Source organism: Nycticebus coucang, chromosome 20 (genome assembly GCF_027406575.1).
Source record: "Nycticebus coucang isolate mNycCou1 chromosome 20, mNycCou1.pri, whole genome shotgun sequence".
Lineage (NCBI taxonomy): Eukaryota > Metazoa > Chordata > Mammalia > Primates > Lorisidae > Nycticebus > Nycticebus coucang.
In genome coordinates, this window is record NC_069799.1 from 60,824,930 (window position 1) to 60,849,432 (window position 24,503).

General features: G+C 43.4%; 1 protein-coding gene and 1 pseudogene across 4 annotated transcripts in view; both read left to right on the plus strand.

Annotated features, from left to right (window-relative positions):
• The window catches only part of USP6NL (USP6 N-terminal like), a 176,790-nt gene extending 152,708 nt beyond the window's left edge, over positions 1–24,082 (plus strand). For all 3 annotated transcript variants that reach the window (XM_053572719.1, XM_053572718.1, XM_053572720.1), the window contains exons 14-15: positions 312–464; positions 20,916–24,082. In XM_053572719.1, the coding sequence (XP_053428694.1) occupies positions 312–464; positions 20,916–22,333 (1,571 nt within the window). In that variant the 3' untranslated portion in view covers positions 22,334–24,082. The remainder of the gene's footprint in view (positions 1–311; positions 465–20,915) is intronic.
• LOC128572680 (proliferation-associated protein 2G4-like) lies at positions 9,953–11,562 on the plus strand (annotated as a pseudogene). Its single transcript, XR_008376230.1, has one exon. The product of XR_008376230.1 is annotated as a proliferation-associated protein 2G4-like (transcript).
• Positions 24,083–24,503: the final 421 nt, after the last annotated feature.

Below are 24,503 nucleotides of genomic sequence, written 5' to 3' on the forward strand. Positions count from 1 at the left end.
TCTCCGAAGTTCTTGCTCTGGCTAACGTGAATGCCCGCGTTTAGTTATTCTTACCCCAACAAGAAGGTCCTAGGAGATACTCTCCTCTCCACCCTTCCTCCCAGTAGGACCAGTAGATCTATGTGATCTCTTCAGTATACCACAGAATGTTTTTGTCTTAGTGAGTTATGGTGATATTAGAAATGCCACATGTAAGTTGTATATTATATATGCCATTTTATAAAAAATGCCGTATCTGAATGGAATATATTCTCTTTTCAACCTAAAGCTGCTGTTGACTTGGCTTTTATATTTTTCTCATTCTTTCTTAGAACATCTAATGAAATTGTCTATGGAAGAACTGGTAGAATTTCTTCAGGAGACCCTGGCAAAGAATTTTTTCTTTGAAGATGACTTTGTAATAGAACAACTTCAGATTTCCATGGCAGAACTAAAGCGGGCGAAATTAGACCTTCCAGAACCTGGTAAGAAATACCTCACTACCTTGTATTTACACAGTAATTAATACCAGATCAACACAGGCTGTTTCCTTCTCAAAGCGTAAGCAAGATACTTGGGATGACTTAATAGAAATGATCCCAACAGCTGCATATGGCTCTTTTTCTTATTTTAAGGAAAGACAAGTAAACATAATTAAATGTGCCTCTCCTAATAGAACTACTGTTTCTGCTTAAGTTTAGAAATTCGGTTGATGTATAATACTGTCCAGCAGAAGTAACCAGGGTGTTTTAAATAAGCATAATAGTGAGCACTTTTTGTTCCCATCATCTTGCTTGATGAAACCATATACTAGCAAAGCATACCCAGCCCTGTGTTGTAGAGGAAGAAGCTGACACTGAAATAGGAGGCTGCAGGGCCAGACAGCATGGTGCCGATGAGGGTGAGGGGGCACCTCTCCCGGCTGCTGATCCAGGGCTACTTGCTGTATTTTGCAGTGTAGATAAATACTTATCGCTTACTCAGTCGACCCCAGGCCTACTTCCAAAGCCATAGCTGGTCATTACACCAACTGGCTGCGGCTTCAGTTGCCTTTGAATGTGGTTTTCCTCCAAGAATGCCCCTCATAATTCTCCACATACCTCTATCCTCAGCTAATCTTAGTTTTCAGGACTTGGCTTAGGCATCACCACCTTCCTGACTTCTTAGTCCCCAGTCTACCCAGTCCTGGAGAATTTGATCACCTGTGTTTCACACCTGAACCACCCCCCTGCTCAGGCTTCCGTCTGAGCACCTCCCTTGTCCCAGCACTTGTGTTAGTGTGTTACTGTTAGACAAAAAGTGTTTCTGTGACAGTGGCCAGGTGTCTGCCTCACCAGCACCCAAGACAATGCCTGGCATATGGTAGGCATGCAATCTATATTTTTTATGAAATCAAGTTCTAATGTATTTTTTAGATAATAAAAGCCTATTGTGTACAAAAGGTTAGCACAGGGGGAGGGGAAGGAAAGGGGGTAGGATAGGTGGAGGGAGGGTAATTGGTAGGACCACACCTATGCTGCATTTTACAAGGGTACATGTTAAATCTACTAAGTTTAGAATATAAATGTCTTAACACAATAACTAAGAAAATGCAGCGAAGGCTATGTTAACCTCTTGATGAAAGTATTTCAAATTGTATATAAAACCAGTACATTGTACCCCATAATTGCATAAATGTGCACAGCTATGATTTAATAAAAAAAAAAAAAAAGGGTTACATAAGGCAATTTTGGGGTGACAAAACAATTTTGTCTCCTGATTTCATACACATGCAAACAAGTCAACATATGTTACTGTCTTTTGAGGGTTTGGGTGGGTTTTCACATTTGTTATGTAATATAAACTTGATGTTACACATTCTTGACAGTTTCTATGTGTGTATATGAATTGATACGCTAGGATATATGAAGAGCGAATTATAAAAATTCAATTATTCCACAAAGATCTATTGACCTGGCATAGCATTGAATAGGCTTGTAGTAAGAGAGGTTTCTGTACTTGGCTCCTTTTTGTTTCCCCACCTTTCCAGTTTAATCGTCTGGAAAAAAATCAAGCCTGTGAGCCTAACCACAATCAATTTTTTAAAGGTTCTTTTATTATCATAGCTATAATTTAGAAAGCAAACTGTATTTTATTTTATTCTTTTTAGAAAACAAACTGTATTTTTTTTGTAGAGACAGAGTCTCACTGTACCGCCCTCGGGTAGGGTGCTGTGGCATCACACGGCTCACAGCAACCTCTAACTCTTGGGTTCATGCAATTCTCTTGCCTCAGCCTCCCAAGCAGCTGGGACTACAAGCAGCTGCCACAATGCCCGGCTATTTTTTTGTTTCAGTTTGGCCGGGGCTGGGTTTGAACCCGCCACCCTCGGCATATGGGGCCGGTGCCCTACTCACTGAGCCACAGGCGCCACCCAACAAACTGTATTTTAAACTTCATATTGAAGAACCTAATAGTATTTGAAGTATATATTCTTCAAGCTGATGTTACATTAAACATAAATAAAGTCATATTTACAATCATTAATCTTGTGAGAATATTTTAAAACTTGGTTGGACTTAATATTTGATCCAGATGGGTATAGGATAACACTTTCCCAGAATAATAAAATAGTTTTCACGACAGTGGCCCCTTACCATTTTTTACTGAAACTCTTAGATCATTCAGAGTTACATATATTATATTCTGTTATTGAAATTTAAAAGTAGAATAATGCTGCTCAGAGAGAGAACACTTAGAGCACTTTGCTGTAATTACACGCCTCTTGGGCACAGAAAGCTGAGGAACCTCCGAGGCCATTTATCAGCACACCTTGTAGTTGAGTGTGGCTTCCACTGGGTGGCGACAGAGATCTGAGCAGGATCAAGGATGGATTTCTGAAGGTGTAAGAGGGACTCTCGTCCTTACCCTTCTAGAGACCGTAGGAGTATTCTTTTGTTAGTTATCTTTAAGAAAAAACTAATAGAAATTTTTGCCTTTATTCTAAAATGTATCTAGTTAGATATATATATATATATGTGTATATATATATATATACTTTTTTTTGAGCAGATTTTTCTAATTGTTAGCACTGCTACAAAAATACTGCTCATGTGACTGAATTCGGGTGAAAAATATCTTCAGTCTGGTATTTTCCTGTTTTCACAAAGGCAGCCTCTGTTACATCTGATAGGAATTGCGGTGCGTCCTTACCCTCCAAGAGGGAGGGCGTGAAGGCGTGGGCCCGGGTGAGCACTCACTTCCTGTGCAGAGCTGTCTGTTTTGACTCCAGTTGGGCCTGAATCTTTTAAAGTCTGTTGCTTAGGAGTGAAAAGAGGCATTTAACTGAAAGAACGAGCAGTATGGCGGTAGTGTGTGTGTGTGTGTGTGTGTGTGTGTGTGTTTTCATGGTAGTTCAGTAGGTTGAGCTGCCTCTACAAAGAGATGGTACCAAAATGTTGGATGCTTTCTTTGGGTTTACTTCTGTGGAAAAAGGAGAGAATGTTTCGTAGCACGTGGAAGTATTGCGGGCAGTGGCATTCGGCCTGCTTCCAGGTCTGCAGTATCATTTCAGTGTCAGTGAAGGGGAATAATTAACCTTCAGAAAGGAATCACCTGTACTATGAAGCCAAGTAGATTTTTCCGTTTACTGCCAGAATGACAGCAGTCAGATCCCTGGGCACAGAGTCCCTGGGTCCCGGCACTGCTGCGGGGTTGAGCCTCTGCCTGTCCACTTGTGAAACCCAAGTGTGTCCCTGCTCAGACAGAAGAGTCCAGGGAGCGGAGAGCAAGGGCTGCTGCGCAGGGCGTCCCTGGGTCCTCCTCCTCTGCTCGCCTTCTCTCCCCTCTAATCCTCTCCACTGTTCACCTCTCCTGACCCCTACTGTCCCCTGCCCTCTCCCCATCCTTCTCTTCTCTCTTCCCTTCTTTCCACTTCTTCTTCTTCCACAGTTTTACCCTGGCAGGCCCCAGGATCATCTCTGAAATAGCAACAGTATGTGTACATTGATCATTGAGAATTTCTGAGAGTTCACTCAGAACACCTATTCAGAGGTGTGTTACAAGGTCAGATAATTAAGTTTGTGAACTTGCCACCGTGTACTTACGTTGGGAGCACTGTACAGATAGCTTGGTAGGTTTCATAGCTGTGATGTATCAGTGTTTCAGGATGTGTTTGTATTGACGTGTGGCATCTTGCTGAGTGGCGTTCATTACTGTTGATGCATGATTTTGTGTGCCATTGGCGTTTGAATCAGCAACAAACAAATGTTAAGTTTCTTGTTAAGCTTGGCAAGAGTGGAGGTGAAATCAGGAACATGTTAGTCCAAGCTTATGGGGATAATGCCATGAAGGAAATGGCAGTGTACAAATGGATTAAACATTTTCCTGAGGGGAAAGAAAGTGCCACTGATGAAGAGAAGTCAGGGTAGCCAGTATTGAGCAGAACTGACTAAAACATCGCAAAAATTCATTGAATTGTGTGTCAAAAGCATTGGCTGACTGTGCCGATGGCGCAGACCAAGTAAATATCAATAGAGAAACAGTTAAGAAAATCTTAACTAAAAATCTTTGCATGAGAAAGGTGTGTGCAAAATGATCCCACAGAAGCTTGCCGATGAACTAAAGCAAAGGAGAGTTGAAGTTTGCCAAGGATGATTGACAGGCAGGACGCTATTTTTGCCTGTGTTAGCCCTGGCGATTAAACATGGGTGTACCAACACGGCCCTGCATCAAAGTACACAGTGGAAGTCAGCCAGTTCTCCAGGACCAAAAATGGTCCATCAGCCCAAATCAGGAGTCAAAATGATGTTGCTAAACTTTTTTGACATCAGCGAGATTATTCATTATGAATTTGTACCAACTGGACAAATAGTTAACCTAATTTACTATTTGGAAGTGCTGAAAAGCTCGTGTGAAAATGTTAAACAAAAACAACCTGAACTTTCCCCCAAGCAACTCATGGCTCAACCAGGACAGTGCCCCAGCTCTCATGGCACTGTCAGTGAGGGAGGTTTTAACCAGCAAATAAATAATTGTATTGGAACACTCTCCTTACTCCTGACCTGGCCCCCAATGACTTTTTTCTTTACTTGAAGATAAAGAAAATACTGAAAGGAAGACATTTTGGTGACATTTAGGATATCATGGGTAATATGATAGTCATTCCAGAAAAAGAGTTCCGAAATGCTTTGAAGGGTGGACTAGGTGCTGGCGTTGGTGTGTAGCTTCCTCCAGGGTAGTACTTCGAAGGTGACCTGAGTGATACTCAACAAGGAGATATATAGCACTTTTTCTAAGGCGAATTCACAAACTTAATTGTCAGACCTTGAAGGTCAGTGATAAGTTTAGAGTGACTTGCATGTGGCACAGACCAACAGTGTTTTCAGTCAGCACACATTCAAGGGAGAGGGATGTCAGTGCTGGTCCCGTCCGCCGTGTATTAGTTACACGTTAGCATTTGGTGTCCTGTCTGGCGCCCATCACAGGAGAAAGTAGGAGTGAGCCGACATTTTGACACTACAAACCTGGGCACCGCCGTCCGCGCCTGGTGTGTGTGACACCTTATCCCACCCACACTGTGTAGGGCCTCCTAACCTAACTCCCTCTACTATCCTTAAAATTGGGGGAAATTGGCGCTCATATATCCCTGTCGACTGCCTTCTTCCATCCTTACTGAAGGTCCTTATTGGGGCAAAGAGGCCGTATCCTCTATATTTCTGTACATTTGAAGTGCTCACCATATTCCTCCCAAACGGAAGCTCCCAGAGAAAGGATTGTCATTTTGTCTGTAGTGGGTTTTCCCCCAAACCTCACTACATGTAGTTTCTTAGCTGTGTGGATCATGGATCTTTCTATCCATCACGTTTCTGACCTGTTTATGTGGACATTGTGTCATTATTCTAATTCGTATGAATTGTGTATGAACGGATGGACATTTTGTCAATGATTTCCTTGTGAGTCTATCCCTATTTTAGATACAATGGGAAGGAATCCATGGTCTACTCAGAGGAAAAGAGGAATACATTATGGCCTGTCATGGGAGAAGTTTAAGGAGCTGCTTTTTGGACATTTCAAACAGCCACAGATTCTTTTCCCAGTGTGCATTTTAATCTCTTGCCCATTCAATAAATGAAACATTTTTCTTATAATTATAATGAGTAGATGCACAGAATATTGAGCACCCTTCTTAGAGAAATTTCTGTGTTTATAGGAATGTAAATACTTTTCTTATAAAATTAAATCTCCCAAATTGCCTTGTACACATCTTTGCATTTTGTTTTGTGTCTGAAATCACCACGTTAGTCTCTCCATTACTTCTTAATTTTTAAATTCTTTCTCCTAAGACATATGTGTCTTATATCCATAATCCCGCATTTTACTATGTGTCCCATTAGGTTTGATAATGTGACTTTTCTGTATTCAGAGGATCTCAGAATAAGAATCTGCAGATATTACAACCTGGGGACGGACGGTGCCATAGCAGGGTTTTCCCCAGAGATGTTCCCTTTTCTCTTGTTCCTCTTCCTTCCATCCCCCTCTAAAGTATTGTTTTAACCTCATCCCCGGTACTGGTCCTTTAGTAACCCTCGTGTTACCATCCTTGGCCTCGCCTCCTCATCCTGCTGGATGACTCTGTGTCTGAAGGAGGAGAGCCCAGGGCAGCATAGGACCCTCCAGACCTGCCTGCAGGAGGCAGGCACCGTCCCTGGGTATTTGCTTCTGTGCTGTCAGTAAAAGAGGTTTAGGACGGAAGATTTGGATAAACATTGCTCGTGTGGTGAACTAGGAGAATGCCATCCACCTACTTTATTTGGGTAAAAGTAAAGAGTTTTGACAAAATCTTATAATACTTTGGGGACAAGCTAAAAATACTGCTTGCCAGTCATACATCCAAACTGGCAATTAATATCATCCTATCTTCAGGAGAGTATTCCGTGCCTTTTAACTTTATGTTTCTTCATTCTAGTAATACATGTTTATAATAGAAAAATTATGTAGTAGGCAAACAAAAATAATTTTTGGTCTAAAAACATTTGTGTATATTAACCACTACTAGTATTTATTTTTATAGTCATTTTGTTGACCTATGCCCACATACCATTCATGATAAATGGGATTACTGTACAAACTGTTTATAACCTGCTTTTTTACTGGTTAATGTTAAAAATATATTAACATGGCAATAGACTGCTGTGAGTTTTATATTCTACAACTTATTTTCTCCTATTTTTGTTTTGTAATTATAACTTAATGTACAAATCATCTACATTGAGGATACTTTTTTTTCTAAAACAGTGCAGTTGAATTTAAGATTCACAAATCAAAGTAGTATTAAACATCATGCAGCAAACATTTCCCATGTGCCTTAATCATTAATATTATCTTAGGTTAAATTCCCTGAGGTGGAATTTCTAGATCAAAATTTCCATACACACTGTGAAACTGGAGAACTGGTTTCTCCAACATACAATAGTGAGACGCACCAATTTCAGCAGTATTTCAATTTGCATTTCTCTGATGATGTTCTCTCTTCTTCTGTGAGGTTCCTTTTCACATGCTTTATTTAAGTCTCTACATATGGCGTAGCCTTCCTTTTCTTACTGATTTTTAAATGTTCCTTGTATTTTAAAGAAATGAGTGTGCTCCATTTTGGTCCTCCCCAGTCCTGTGTGTGTTACAATCCCTGGGGTGAAAGCCTTGGTAGCATAGCATGGAGTTCAGATTTGTGGATGACATTACAAGAGGAGGTGTAGTGAATGTCACATTCCAGGAAGATCTCAGATTGAAATGAACAGTCAGGGGTGGCACCTGTGGCTCAAAGGAGTAGGGCGCCAGCCCCATATCCCGGAGGTGGCAGGTTCAAACCCAGCCCCGGCCAAAAACTGAAATGAACAGTCAAGATAAACTTGGACCAGAGGAGGTGGAGCAAGATGGCGGCCAAGTAACAGCTTCCCTGCAACTGGGCACGGTGAGTCTGGGGAGATAAGACTCCAGGCATCTCTGGCTGGTGGGATCTGCCAATAATCATCCCTTGGAGGATACAGGGAATCAGCAAGGGACTTCTGGACCCCAAGAGGAGGACAAAAACAGTGGAAAACTGGCAAGTGTTTGCGAGTGTTCGATTGACCTAATCCCGCTGGCAGCCATAAGTACAAGCAACAGTGAGACTGCAAACCGGAAAGGCCTTACCTGTGAACTGTTTCGGTGTTTTTGGACTTGGCACTCAGTTGAACTGCCTTGGGGAGAGCTTCAGTAGGAGTGCGGAGAACTTCCCAGCTACTCGGGAGGCTGAGGCAAGAGAATCGCGTAAGCCCAAGAGTTGGAGGTTGCTGTGAGCCGTGTGACGCCATGGCACTCTACCAAGGGCGGTACAGTGAGACTCTGTCTCTACAAAAAAAAAAAAAAGAAAAGGAGTGCGGAGAACTTTGGGCATTGTCTAGGGCCCCAGACTGAGCCACTGAGCTGGATGGAGCTAATAGTGAGTGTTTGGCTGTGGGCTGCAGGGAGCCATTGTGAGAGAACTGCCCTGGCAAACTCCACCCTCCGGGTTGCAGAGCAAGAATCGGGTGGGAGCTAGTAACCTAGTGACTGAGCAGCCTAAAGGCGGGGACTGAGCTGCCTCATAGCCTTAACCTTCAGGGGCAGAGTGAGACCAGTTTTGGCACACTGGACCCTCGGGCTGTTGCCCTGGGTAGAGTGCCGTGGCGTCACAGCTCATAGCAACCTCAAACTCCTGGGCTTGGTGCCGCCCAGACTTCCATAAGAGCTGTGCCACGACCCCCAACTCGCAACCCTTGCCTGCCAGGCCTCTATATTCTCTGACCAGGAACTGCGGGAGCCAGGCAACCCTGCGTCCTCCCGCCTGTACCCTCCCTGCTTCCATACCACCCTGTTCGTCTGGCCAGGGACTCTGGTAGCTGCGTGCCCTCCGGAGCCCTCCCTGCCTCTGTGCAGAGCCCTTCTCTTGGCCAGAGACTGCTGGAGCCTTGGGCTCTCTGTGCCAAAGTCACTGGCCGCCAGGCACTCCCAGAACCATGTGCACCACCTCCTGCCCTGTTGCTGGATCCGGGTGTGTCATACTCCAGAGCTGCTTCCACAACCAGAACTCCCTGGCTGGGGCAGCCCCAGAGGAACTACACAGGGTCACTCCCTACAAAGATCCAGTAACAATAGAGTGATCCTGCTGGGGTCTAATCTTGGAGAGACACCTCCCCAACTCTGAGGACGGCCAGAGGCAACGGTAAAAAACAATCATGAGGCGAAATCAATAAAAAAGTCTGGCAATATGAATAATTAGAGTAGATCAACTCCCCCAAGGATCAATGGGGCAGACACAGCACAAGATCCCATGTACAAACAAATAGCTGGGATGTCAGAAATCAAATTCAGAATCTGGATAGCAAATAGGATCGAATTAGAATTCCAAGCAGTAACCCAAAAGATATCTCAAGAATTCAACGAATTCAAAGACCCAGTGATCAAAGATTTTGACACATTGAGACAAGAAGTTGCAGCCCTCAAAGATCTGAGAAACACAGTAGAATCCCTCAGGAACAGAATGGACCAAGCAGAAGAAAGGATTTCTGACATTGAAGACAAAGCTTTCAAACGCTCCCAAACTCTCAAAGAGGAAGAGAAATGGAGGGCAAAAACAGAGCACTCTCTAAGAGAGCTCTGGGGTAATTTGAAGAAAACCAGTATTTGTCTCATAGGGATCCCCGAAAGCGTTGAAGTGGCTTCACAAGGCACAGAGTCTCTTCTCCATGAGATTACGAAGGAGAACTTTCCAGACTTGCCAAGAGATTCTGAAATTCAGGTAGCAGACAGTTTCAGAACTCCAGCATGACTCAACCCAAATAAGACATCCCCCAGACACATCATAATCAATTTCACTAAAGTTAATATGTAGGAGAAAATTCTGAAAGCAGCCAGACGAAAGAAAACCATCACCTACAAGGGGAAGAATATTAGAATAACTGCAGATCAAGCTCTCGCCTGTCTGCCCACTCCCTTGCTTGCTCACGCTTTTGCTCGTTTTCTCCTTGTGGATCGAGGTAGCTCTGATCACAGCCTGCGGCTGGGAAGTGAGACAGAGGCAGCGGCTCAGGGAAAACGAGGCTTTAGTGGTAGTGGTGGTAAGAAGATGTTGGGCGAGGACGAGCAGCAGGAGCAAACTATTGCCGAAGACCTGGTCGTGACCAAGTATAAGATGGGGGGCGACATCGCCAACTGGGTACTTCGGACTTTGGTGGATGAATCCAGTTCAGGTGTGTCAGTACTGAGCCTGTGTGACAGAGGTGATGCCATGATTATGGAAGAGAGAGGGAAAATCTTCAAGAAAGAAAAGGAAATGAAGAAAGGTATTGCCTTTCCCAACAGCATTTCAGTAAATAACTGTGTATGTCACTTCTCCCCTTTGAAGAATGACCAGGACTATCTTCTCAAGGAAGGTGACTTGGTAAAAACTGACCTTGGGGTCCACGTGGATGGCTTCATTGCCAATGTGGCTCACACTTTTGTGGTTGATGTAGCTCAGGGGACCCAAGTAACAGGTTGGAAAGCAGATGTCATTAAGGCGGCTCACCTTTGTGCTGGAGCTGCCCTACGCCTGGTCAAACCCGGTAACCAGAATACACAAGTGACAGAAGCCTGGAACAAAGTTGCTCACTCATTTAATTGCACGCCAATAGAAGGTATGCTGTCACATCAGTTGAAGCAGCATGTCATTGATGGAGAAAAAACTATTATCCAGAATCCCACAGACCAGCAGAAGAAGGACCATGAAATAGCTGAATTTGAGGTACATGAAGTATATGCTGTGGATGTTCTGGTCAGCTCAGGAGAAGGCAAGGCCAAGGATGTAGGACAGAGCACCACCATTTACAAACAAGACCCCTCTAAACTGTATGGCCTGAAAATGAAAACCTCACGTGCCTTCTTCAGTGAGGTGGAAAGGCGTTTTGATGCCATGCCATTTTGCCATTTACCTTAAGAGCATTTGAAGATGAGAAAAAGGCTTGGATGGGTGTGGTGGAGTGCGCCAAACGTGAACTGCTGCAATCATTTAATGTTCTCTATGAGAAGGAGAGTGGATTTGTTGCCCAGTTTAAATTTACAGTTCTGCTCATGCCCAGTGGCCCCATGCGGATAACCAGTGGTCCCTTTGAGCCTAACCGCTACAAATCTGAGATGGAGGTCCAGGATGCATAGCTAAAGGCCCTCCTCCAGAGTTCTGCAAGTCGAAAAACCCAGAAAAAGAAAAGAAAGAAGGCCTCCAAGACAGCAGAGAATGCTACAAAGTAGGGAAACATTAGAAGAAAATGAAGCTGGGGACTGAGGTGGGTCCCATCTCCCCAGCTTGCTGCTCCTGCCTCATCCCCTTCCTGCCACACCCCAGGCTTTGTGAAGTGCAGTTCATCTTTTCCACCCAGGATGGCCAGCAGAGCAGGGTCTCCCTGCCCCCATCCCAGTCTTCCAACCCACCCCCATCCAACAACAACCAGCTCCAACTGACTCTTGTCTTGGGAGTCAAGGCTTCCCAGCCACCAAAGACCTAGTTTAAATGGAAAAAAAGAAATTGAATAATAAAATCAGGAGTCAAAATCCATCATCTTCAGGCCCCTCTTTCTAGCCTTTTCTACAATTCTCTGGTCAAGATTTGTGGCCCTACCACAGAACAGGGAGAAAGCTAAATTAGCCACCACCACTAAACACTGCTGAATTTTTGTTTTTAATACCACTCTGATGTCAGCATTTACCCATCTGTTTGGGCCTTTACCTCTCTTCCCATTCTCCTCAAGTGTTTTATCTGGCCTCAAAATTAAGAGGAGCTGTTCTTCATCACATTGTTTTTATTCACATGTGGTAGATTTCTGATCCAGGCTGTCTAGGCCCCTCCTATTTTTTAGAGTTGGAACCTCCATTTACAAAGAGATTTCCCAACTATCATGTGGATCCTCATTTGTAAATCTTTTTTTTTTCCTTCCATTTTCACAAGGCTGTAAAGAAGTAATCCATCTCAACTTTTGTCTTTTTCTGTGGGGTTGGCGCAGTCTTCCCTCCATCTTACACAAACCTGAGCTGGAAGCTCAACTGTGGTTTTCCCTGTTTGAAATATTGTGACCTCCCTCCCTTGAAAAAAAAACCAGGAACCAGAGGAGTAGACTGAAGAAATAACTCCTGGCTTTCTGAAGCTATGGACTTGAATTGGTTTGCTGGGGGGGTTGTAAAGAAAGGTGACAAATTTCAGTACCTCTGGCATGCTGTCCCAGGTGACTAGGGCTCCACTAACTTATGAGGGTTTTAAACATTGAAAATGACATGGCATTACAATAAATTTGGATTTGCTCTTAAAAAAAAAAAAAAAAAAAGAATAACTGCAGATCTCTCTGCTGAAACCTTTCAAGCTAGCAGAGGATGGTCATCGACTTTTAATCTCCTAAAACAAAATGACTTTCAACCCAGGATTCTGTACCCAGCTAAACTGAGTTTCATTTATGACGGAGAAATTAAATACTTCAATGACATTCACATATTGAAGAAATTTGCCATAACTAAACCAGCTCTCCAGGATATTCTCAGACCTATCCTCCATAAAGACCATCGTAATCCTCCACCACAAAAGTAAACCCACCCAGAAAATTTTGATCAAATTCCAACTTCCACAGTCGCAAAAGGATTAAAAATGTCCACCGGGGGTGGGGGTGGGGGGGAATGTCCACCGGACTCTCAAAAGGCTTATCAATATTCTCAATTAATGTGAATGGTTTTAATTGTCCTCTAAAGAGGCACAGGTTGGCTAACTGGATACAAAAACTCAAGCCAGATATCTGCTGCATACAAGAATGGCATCTTACATTAAAAGACAAATACAGACTCAAGGTGAAGGGATGGTCATCTCTACTCCAGGCACATGGAAAGCAGAAAAAAGCAGGCATTGCAATCCTATTCGCAGACGCATAGGCTTTAAAACAACCAAAATAAGGAAGGATAAGGGCGGACACTTCATTTTGTTAAAGGTAATACTCAATATGATGAGATTTCAATTATTAATATTTATGAACCCAAGCAGAATGCACCTCAATTTATAAGAGAAACTCTAACAGACATGAGCAACTGGATTTCCTTCAGTTCCATAGTAGTTGGAGATTTTAATACCCCTTTAGCAATGCTGGATAGATCCTCCAAAAAGAAGCTAAGCAAAGAAATTTATTTATTTATTTATTTTTTCTTTTTGTTGCAAAGAAATTTTAGATTTAAACTTAACCATTCAATCTCTGGACTTAACAGACATCTACAGAACATTTCATCCCAACAAAACTGGATACACATTCTTCTCATCAGCCCACGGAACATACTCCAAAATCGACTACATCCTAGGCCACAAATCTAACCTCGGCAAATTTTAAAAAATAGAAATTATTCCTTGCATCTTCTCAGACCATCATGGTGTAAAAGTTGAACTCAATAACAACAGGAACCTGCATACCCATATAAAAACATGGAAGCTAAACAACCTTATTCTGAAGGATAGATGGGTTATAGACAAGATTAAGAAGGAAATCACCAAATTTTTAGAACAAAACAACAATCAAGACATGAATTACCAGAACCTCTGGGATACTGCAAAGGCAGTCCTAAGAGGGAAATTTATAGCACTGCAAGCCTTCCTCAAGAAAACAGAAAGAGAGAAAGTTAATAACTTAATGGGACATCTCAAGCAACTGGAGAAGGAAGAACACTCCAACCCCAAACCCAGCAGAAGAAAAGAAATTACTAAAATCAGAGCAGAACTAAATGAAATTGAAAACAAAAGAATTATACAACAGATCAATAAATCCAAAGGTTGGTTTTTCGAAAAGATCAATAAAATAGATAACCCTTTGGCCAACCTAACCAGGAAAAAAAGAGTAAAATCTCTAATTTCATCAATCAGAAATGGTAAAGATGAAATAACAACAGACGCCTCAGAAATTCAAAAAATACTTAACGAATACTACAAGAAACTCTACTCTCAGAAATATGAAAATCTGAAAGAAATCGACCAATACCTGGAAGTACGCCACCTACCAAGACTTAGCCAGAACAAAGTGGAAATGTTGAACAGGCCTATATCAAGTTCTGAAATAGCATCAACTATACAAAATCTCCCTAAAAAGAAAAGCAGGACCACAGAATACTGGCCGTGGTGCGACCTCTGGCTTTGGTAGTGCTTTCACAGGACAACAAGGACGTGCAAATTCAGGCCCTTGGTTCTGGACTGGCCTGGGAACTGGAGGAATATTAGGATATTTGTTTGGCAGCAATAGAGCAACAACACCTTTCTCGGACTCGTGGTACTACCCAGCCTGCCCTCCACCCTACTCCAGCACGTGGAATAGTCACGCTTACTCACCACTTCGTGGCAGCTCAAATGGCTACTCAGCAGGTGCAGACTCAGATATGAAAACCAGAACTGCTTCAGGATATGGTGGTACCAGAAGACGCTAAAGTAGAAAATTGAAGTCAAACATTGAACGCAAAATTTCTGATCTTTCATCATTTTCTCTTTAGAAAAAGTGCTGCCTGCTACCATCTGGTGAAAGAGGATCTTCAAAAGTCCTGTGGTCTTTTGTCCCACATAGCTTTTTATATACTATTATTTGAAGCCAAGTGTTGATATGTGACAAAGTACTTCTGTATTGTGTGTTAGTGTAACATGCAGGTGTACATTGCAGTTTTGGAAAGTGATGTTTAGTCTGGATACTGAAAATATATTATTTAATTTCTAAAACCTTGTAGGAAGCATTAAGAATGAAGGCGTTATGGAAACAACACAGAAAATTTCAGTCTTAGATAGGTTGTGGTTGATGAGTTATTACCTCCTAGAGATGATAGTATTCTATTTGGTATTGTATTACTTGGTGTTTGCTGTTCTTTAAACATTTAAACCAAGCTTTGGACTATTAATTATGCTAATTTGTGTGTTCTGACCTCTTTTGAGCTCTAGAACTTTCAGTCCTTCAGTGGTGGTAGCCCTCTGGTAAGAATTACCTTTCTTTCTTAGGAAAAGGTAGAAAAATAAGTATTTAGAAGGTTGTTATGAATAATTGTGAGGTGACAAAAATGCTTGAAATCTCCATATTTCTCCAGGTCATATGAGATAAAGTTCAAATGCTTCAATAAAGATCTTGTAATCACAAAAAAAAAAAAAAATGCCAGGATCATGCCAGCACCATAATGATCGCAAGTAATGAAATATGTGACTTTTTTATGATACAAAAAGGCAGTCTGTGGAATTTGTGTTTAGCAAAACAAACCAATTTTGAGATTTAGGATGCAAACCTAAGGGTAGCCATCTTTTCAGGAATTGGAACTGATGCAGACTGAAGCATGCAGGCAGGCTGGGCATCTTCACGGCTGGGCAGCAGCCGTGGCTTCTGCAGACAGACTGATGTTTAGGGCAGTACATGTAAGGCACAAGAGAAATTCAGTTGGAATCTCTTCCCCACCATTGTTTTTTTGTTTGTTTTTGAGACTGAGTCTCACTCTGTCACCCTAGGTAGAGTGCTCTGGCATCACAGCTCACAGCAACCTCAAACTCCTGGGTTCAAGCAATCCTCTTTCCTCAGCCTCCCGAGTAGCTGGGACTAAAGGCACCCCCCACAACATCTGGCTAGTTTTAGAGACAGGGTCTCACTCTAGCTCAGGCTGGTCTCAAACTCCTGAGCTCAAGCAGTCTACCCCCCTCAGCCTCCCAGAGTGCGGGGATTACAGGAGTGAGCCACTGTACCTGTTCCCCCTTTTTATTAGTGTTATAGAGAATTTTAAAAACTTTTAAAATCTTTTCATGTGGACTAAAAAGTTGGTGGCCTCAGCAGGCTGCCGGAAGCCAGTGCACAGTGGAGAGCCAGGGCAGCTTCACACCCAGCACTACGAGCGTGAGAGAACACTCTGGCTCAGTGGTTCTCCTTCTGTTTTTTTTTTTTCTTGCTTTATTTCTTTTTTTTTTTTAGAGACAGAGTCTCACTTTATCACCCTTGGTAGAGTGCCATGGCATCACACAACCTCCAATTCCTGGGCTTAGGTGATTCTCTTGCCTCAGCCTCCCAAGTAGCTGGGACTATAGGCGCCCACCACAACACCCGGCTATTTTTTTGTTGCAGTTTGGCCGGGGCCAGGGTTGAACCCGCCACCCTTGGTATATGGGGCTGGTGCCCTACCCACTGAGCCACAGGTGCCTCCCCTCCTTCTGTTTTTTTTTTTTGTTTTTTTTTTTTGAGACAGAGCCTCAAGTTGTTGCCCTGGGTAGAGTGCCATTGCATCACAGCTCACAGCAACTTGCAACTCCTGGGCCCAAGTGATTCTCCTGCCTCTGCCTTCCAAGCAGCTGGGACCATAAGCGCTCGCCAGAATGCCCGGCTTTTTTTGGTTGCAGCCATCATTGTTGTTTGGCAGGCCCAGGCTGGATTCGAACCTGCCAGCTCAGGTGTATGTGGCTGGCACCTTAGCCACTTGAGCCACAGGCGCCAAGCCTCTCCTTTTGTTTTTAATGGCTGGGTTTTTCCATCATATTCCTACTTGCTAACCTGAAGAGGATGTGTTGATGATTGACTGTTGATAATTATCCTGTATCAGCCAGTGAATTAGCCAGTCAGCTTACTGTGTTCTGCCCTTAGAAAACTATGGGACATTATGGGGGCAAGACATGATTGCAAGAGGGACTTTACCTAACAATTGCAATCAGTGTAACCTGGCTTATTGTACCCTCAATGAATCCCCAACAATAAAAAAAAAAAAAAGAAAGAAAACTATGGGACAGTGGGGATGAAAAGCAAGCTTATAAATTCCATTCTGTTATATAGGTCTTTTATATCTTCTGGATAGTTCATGTTTGTTGGGCTTATTTGCCTACATAGATTCATATATTCATGTATTTATCTGGGACCAAATAGATGACTATGAAGTTGATTTAAAAACTTCTAGGGGGTACTAAGTGGATTTTAATTCTATTTCTGCTGCTTGTTTTTTGACTTGATGGGCTGAACAGCTACTTCTGAGTATTTCAGTCAGCCTTCTCCAGGCCATGCATTTCACATGTTGACCAGTCAGAAGCTAAACTGCAGTGCACATTTCATGGACAACATTCATAAAACAAAGAAAACTTTTCTCAATGAGAAGCCTTTTTAAAGTTTGGGTTTTCAATTAAAATAATTTGTCCAGGTATCATAAAACATCTTTCTTACAGAAGGATACAAGGACAGCATTGGTCATGCCAGTTGTCACGGTAGTGTCCACCTGGGCTGTCTTTAACCCAGGAGTCATGCTTCACTCGGCTTGTTCTCACATAGCTTGTCCACCCCCCCACCCCCCCTACTCTGAGCAAGTGCACGCAATTCCTGAAAGGTGCCCCAGAAGCACCCTCTCCTCCCTCCTCCCACCACTCCTGTAGTGCAGGAGTGAAGAGTGCAGGGTCCGGGACCAACTTGGGGCTTGCATCCTGCATCTGACCAGCTGTGTGCCTTTGGGACGTTAACTTCTACCTCTATTTTCTCATCTATAAAATGAGTAAAATAGCAGGATCTTATGCTGTCTGCCTGTTGCTAATGTTGTAGGTACAGCTTTTTGAGCTGTGGCTGACGTGTTGAGTGCTTAGTGGGAATTAGCCATTTGTGTTATCATGGTTAATTACTGCCACAGAGTAGATCCAACCTCCACGTCAAGTGACCTTTTATATCAGATTATGTAACTCTTCTGCTGAAAAGACTCTAGTATTTTGCAGTTAGTTTGGAATAAAATCCAGATTGCTCAGAGCAATCTGTGGGTGACTCTGCCTGTTCCCAGCTCGAGGCCTTTGTTCTTGCTGGCATCTTCCTTGCTCTGCCCTGCCGTGCTCCCCATCATTTTAATCACTTTTCCTGCTTTACATTCTCTGTAGCCCTGTGCACAGCTAGAATGTAAGCTCCAGAAGGATAGGGACCTCACCTGTCTTGTTCCAGACTTGAGGTGCCAGCACTAGAACAGTGCGTGGTGCACAGTAAGTGCCTTGTGTGTTTGTTGAGTGGATAAGTCACCCAAACAAACCGTAATGGCCAATTGTAATTCTTTTTGTGCTTTCGAATATATCAGATAAAGAGCTTGCCTAAATATTGTCAAAGTAATGCTAAATTCAGTTGAAACTATCAAAAGTTGTTTTGAGGTTTTATGAAAATGGTACAGTGGAAGTGAACAGTGAACTGGGAGTGAAAAAGCTGGGTTTTTATTTAGTTCTTGCCACTACAAGATCACTTGGCTGCCCTGAGACTCTTGCTTCCCCACCTAGAAAATGTAGGCAGCACCAGAGCTCTCTGGACCAACTATCTCTACAGAGCAGCTTTCTGTATATTCTTCATGTATTGGGGTTGAAATTTGTCTTGAAAAAAGTGTCTGCTCTTTATAAGTTTAAAAAACACTGATTTAGGAGAGCACAAAGGTTATTTTTAGCTCAAAAAAAAATTTTTTTTTGAGACAGAGTCTCACTACATCATCCTCAGTAGAGTGGTGTAGCGTCATAGCTCACAGCAACCTCCAACTCTTGGGCTTAAGTGATTCTCTTGCCTCAGCCTCCCAAGTAGCTGGGACTACAGGTGCCTGCCACAACACCCAGCTATTTTTTGGCTGTAGTTGTCATTGTTGTTTGGCAGGCCCAGGCCGGGTTCAAACCCGCCAGCCCCAGTGTATGTGGCCAGTGCCCTAGGCCCTGAGCTACAGGTGGCGCCTTTAGCTCAATTATTTTGATGTTCATAGTTTAATCATTTAAAGGATAGTGCTTCTTCATTCTCTGCTCCTTCCCTTCTCTCAAAAAAGATCATTGATTATCTTTTTCAAAATATACTCAAGAAAATTGTATTATGTGGATAAATAGCAACGGCATCATTGCCAAGACTGTGAGCTATGTAGAAACAAAGCCCAGGTCTGTGCACTCACCTCACTGTGAATGGACTGTGGGTGAGCAAGTGCCTGACACTGTGTACTCAGTGAGTATTTGTTGGACAGATGGATGGATGAGTATTTTAAGAGAGCAAAAACTTATTTTTATTTTATTTGATTATTTATTTAGGGACAGAGTTTCACTTTGTCACCCTTGGTAGAGTGCCTTGGTGTCATAGCTCACAGCAACCTCAAACTCCTGGGCTCAAGTGATTCACTTGCCTCGGCATCCTCAGTAGCTGGGACTATAGGTGTCTACCACAAGGCCTGGCTGTTTTTTAGAGATGAGGTCTCACTCTTGCTCAGGCTGGTCTTAAACTCATGAGCTCAAGCAGTTCACCCACCTCGGCCTCCCAGAGTGCTGGGATTATAGGCTTGAGCCACCCCGCCTGGCCTGCAAAAACTTATTTTTAAATGATAATACATTATTTCGTAATAACAGGTTAAAAGCATAAAGTTTTTAAATTAATTAATTAGTTTATTTAGTGATAGAGTCTCACTTTACCGCCCTTGGTAGAGTGCCCTGGTGTCACAGCTCACAGCCACCACCAGCTCCTGGGCTTAGGCAATTCTCTTGCCTCAGCTTCCCAAGAGGCTTGACTATGGGTGCCTGCCCAGCTATTTTTTTGTTGCAGTTTGGCTGGGGCCGGGTTTGAACCCACGAACCTTGGTATATGGGGCCAGCGCCCTACTCACTGAGCCACAGGCGCCACCCCAAAGCATAGAGTTTTAATAAATAAAGTCTATTGTTTTCTCAAGATATTTATTAGATACATATATTACAATAGATAATTTCCTAAATGGACGGTTAACTTTCCTTCAATTCCTCATGAATTTTCTATTAATTATTTAAATTATAAAACTAACGGTATCCAATATGATTTTTCTTTATTTTTCTAATTCTTTTTTGCATTGAAAGTAGGATCATTTTAGAATGTTAAGTTTCAGATACAGAGTATGTTTTATCTTTTCAGGGGAAATTATGCTGTGGGAGGCACTTAAGAATTCTTAAGAATAAGAATCTATTCGGGGATAACTTTGAAACCACAGTTACAAGTTGATGTCTAAATTTGGCAAGTCTGCTTGAAGTTGACAGGAAAAGTTTTACCAGAATTTCGAAACCACTGTAGTTGAGGCAGGAGGAAAACAAACACAGTCTGACCAAAGGGCATACAGAAAATTCAGAGAAATTACTTTGTATTTTAGCAAATGTCTTAGACATTTGTATGACAAGAATGTCCTCCTTTATCCAGAACATAAAATGAGGTGTCATTTTAGAGAAACAAATGTAAAAGTTATTCCAAAAATGTTAAGATGCTGAACTGGTGCCCTGCAGGATTGCATTAGGTAGGAATAGAAATGAGAATATTATCAGCTTTGCATTCTTTAAAAAGCCTGCAATAAATAATACCTCTTAACAAAATAAGAGTCATGTGTTACACAAATGAATGAAACTTACCCGTAGATTTACACAATATCCCCACCCACCCATTACTTAGTAAGATTTTGAGGGTTTTTTTGTTTTGTTCTGGGTTTTTTTGAGACAGAGCCTCACTTTGTCACCCTTGGTAGAGTGCCATGGTGTCACAGCCCACAGCAACCTCAAACTCCTGGGCTCAGGCTATCCTCCTGCCTCAGCCTCCCATGTAGCTTAGACCGCAGGCACCTGCCACAATGTCCACTATTTTTTAGAGACAGGTCTGGACTGGAGATCTTGCTGTGCCTCAGGCTGGTCTGGAACCTATCAGCTCAGGGGATCCACCCACCTTGGCCTCCCAAGAATGTTGGGATTACAGGCATGAGCGGCAGCACCTGGCAGCTTTTGAGTTTTGGATGTGTTCCAGTGTCCAGCTTTAAGAGATGGATAATTCCATCAACTACTAAAATTCTGTAGTATGAAAGTGTATGAATGTCCATGCACACATGCAAAATATGTAATTATTAAAAATGCATCTCAAATTGGATACTATTTCCTCGTTTATTTTACTTACGAATTTCTTTCTCTTTAGGTAAAGAGGATGAATATCCAAAGAAACCGTTAGGGCAGCTTCCACCTGAATTCCATCATAGTGGCGTCAGTCACCTGAGCAATGGACAGAGAAGCGTGGGCAGGCCGAGTCCCCACGTGGGTGGCCGGAGAGAGAGCGGAGCGTCGCCTAAGAAGGAGGAGCAGTCCCCTAACCCCCAAAGCAGGGCCGGGACCCCGGAGCGAGTGAGGCAGCCCAGAAGGAAGTCGGTGGAGGAGGAGAGCAAAAAGCTCAAGGAAGAGGCAGATCTTCAAAGGAAACCTCCGTCAGGTGCACAGGACCATTCCAGGGCGTCTAATCATGCAGCTGCTAACCAAAACAGCAACGCCACTTCCATCGTCCGGAGGGAGTTCGTGCCCAAGTGGAATAAGCCGTCGGAATCGACCATGGACAGAGCTGCCCGGTACGCGGAGGGCAGGGGCCGCCCCGCGCTCTCTGCCGCCGGCCAGGGCCCCGCGGATGCTCTGGTGCCCCCTGCGCGGCCGTCCGCGCAGGCCCCAGACGCGGACGGGAAGCGGGGCTCCACCGCCTCGCAGTACGACAACGTCCCTGGCGACGGCGTGCCCAGCCAGGATGCTGACGGCGGCACGCTCGTGGAGGAGGCGCTGGACAGGGCCTACTCTCAGAGCCCGAGGAGCGTAGTGTACCCCAGCAGCCCCAGGAGGCTGGCCGAGCCGAGCCCCAGCCCTCTCCGAGTGCCCAACAGGTTCACCTTCAAAGTGCAGCCCCCGGGGCCCGCCCGGCGCCCAGCCCCGCTGGACGGGGAGGCCCGAGGCCCGCGCCCGCCCGCCCACGGCAGCGCCCCCTACGGCAGCGCCGCTGTTCCCCGCGGAGGGTCCCCCCAGCGCTTCCCCGCGCCTGGCAGCGGCTTCGCGTCCCCCCAGCTTAGCCCCGGGGCTCACGGGCACCCTTCCTGGAGGCCTTATGGCTCCTCCTCGCTTTCGGTGGACGTTTCTCCAGAGAAGTCGTACGGCCGCCCGGCACCTCTTGTCCTGCCGTCTAGTCGAATAGAAGTCCTTCCTGTTGATCTTGGTGCTGGGGGATATTCAGGCAATTCAGGGTCACCAAAGAACGGGCAACTCATCTTTCCTCCAGTGGATTACTTGCCAGATACCAGAAAGTGGCCAGAAGTTAGTTACACGTGCAGACCGGAGGTGCACGGGCCGTCCCGGACTCCAGACGCTGGCCGCGGCCACGTGCCCAGATACGCGGCCTTCCAGCACGTCCCCTTTCAGGACCACGGCCTGCCGGCCGTCTCCGTGGACGGCCCGGTGCGCTATAGACCTTCCCTGGCCGTGGAAGGGGCCAGTCCTGGGTATCAGTATTCAGGGCCCCCCCCTCCAGTCTACCACTACAGAAACCGAGACGGGCTCGCTATTCAGGAGTCAGTGTTGCTGTGAGAATTGAAACCACACGGAACCTACATTGCTATGTCTGCAATTGCCAAAGCAGTATTTTCTACTATTGTAAACACTCGCACAACCCTGGTGTTGGTCAGTGGTAAGGATAATATGGAAATGTCTTCATCCATTTAAATTACATCATCACTGACCCTGTTAAAAAGAGTTTACCCTGAAACATAGCAATAGCATTTAGGGATGCGCGCACAACAGTTATTTATTACTCAGCTCCATTTACATCTTTCTCCGAAACCTGGACATTTGTACTCTGTTGGCCCAATCTATTTTGACTAATGTTACAAAGTACTGAAAATCTCTAGAATAGATATTTTTAAGGCTATGTGTAGTGTAAATGTCTTTTAATGTCTGTCACAGGCACCTGTGCGCACACAGTTGAACACAGAACTAAAGAAAATTTTTTTTAAAACTACCTTTTTTTTTTCCAGTCCACGTAATATGTTATTTTTTTTCCTTAATGTGTCCTTTAGTCCAGTTTTATTTGCTCTCACATTTTTAACCTAGGGCCTAAACTGACTAAAGACTTTCCCTGACTCTATTTACTCAGCATCTCACAGAACGCTCCTGTTCTCCTGCAGTTGCTGCCATTTTCTTTGAATCTAAAAATGAAATACATTGGAGAGAAAAGCTACCGGCTTAATGGTGCTTCAAAGTAATCTTATGGCCGGAGGTGTAGGGCTCCTCGTGTCTGTTTACCAGACCAGTCCAGTGCTCTTGTGTCCTCCGTTCTGGTCTGACTGCCGTGGAGCTCAGGCTGGTCCCCGCCAGATGCAGAGGCAGGGTTGGGCTCGCTCTTCTGGGGCTGCCTGAGAAGCTGCACCATGGCCACGCCGAGGGCTCACCCGGGCTGTAGACTCTGACCCTGCTCAGCTCTGCTCCCGGGTGGTCAGGTGCATGGTCCTCTCCTGGCTTGCTTTAGAGAGAGTAGTCAGTGGATTTTACTGTTCTTAATCGGGCCATTAAATTATCCATGTAAAAAATTACATGTAGAAAAAATTTTTTTGAAAATAATTCAGGTTCATGGTAAAAAAATAAAATTAGTATTATCTTTTAAAATATTCCATTACACTACACTACCAAAACACTGATGAAGTTTTGGGTACTCCTAGAAAGTATGACTTGATGTTTAACTGGGGAGCCTGCTCAACATTACTTTGCTCATGTTTGAATGCTAGAAAGTAGAAAACCTAACATTGGTGGTTCTTCCTGTTGTAAGTTGGGGCGTTAAGCTTTCAAGGTACAAAAAATGTGTCTATTACAAGGAAAGTAACATTTGTTTAGCTAGTGAATGTGACAATATTTTTTATGTATATAATGAGTCTAATGTCATTTTAATCAACTTGGTAATGATGTTATTAAATGGCAAACAAACGCAGTGTATTAAAGTGAACACTACACTGAAGCTCAAACAGAATCCTGGTAGAATTACCAGGCTCTTGATTTAGATCATGTGGAAGCTGAGAAATAAATGTGTATAAAAATGTAGCTGAGGACATTAATTCTAATTTTTGAACCATGATTCTGTGACTTATAATATACAAGCTGTACAATTTAGTTTATTATAGCAGTATCAGAGCTGCTCCAAAATATGTATCAACGTAAATACTGTAGATTTATATATATATGCAAAATATATATATACACACAAGCACTATTTTCTTATGTCATCTATGACATTTTTTACCTGTATACATTTTTTGATGTAATTATTTTTAACATGCTAAAAGTAATTGTATTTTGTTTTGTGTCTTTTATGTGCATTTTTTTCATATGGCAGAAGTGGTGCATCCCTGATGCGTCTGAGGCTGAGCCTCTTCTAACTGAGTGTGTGTGGCCTGCTGTTCTCTACGTTACTTCATATCACAAGTCTGTGTTACCTGCTTTATTAATTTCCAATAAGATAGCATTTACAGCTACATCACCTTTCCTTTGTTTTATTTAATATGCATTGTTAATAGCAGATATTAATTCTAGTCGTCCCTATAACAAAATTTAGCTGTCTGTGTTAGTTTTTAAGTAGGAAAATTTAATTCAAAATTATTTTGCCACCATACAGTTTTACTCTTTCAAATTTATTTTTTAATAAAAGCTAATGAAACAATGATAACAGATAAAATAACATTGGTAAAGTGGGTCAAAATATATTTATGAG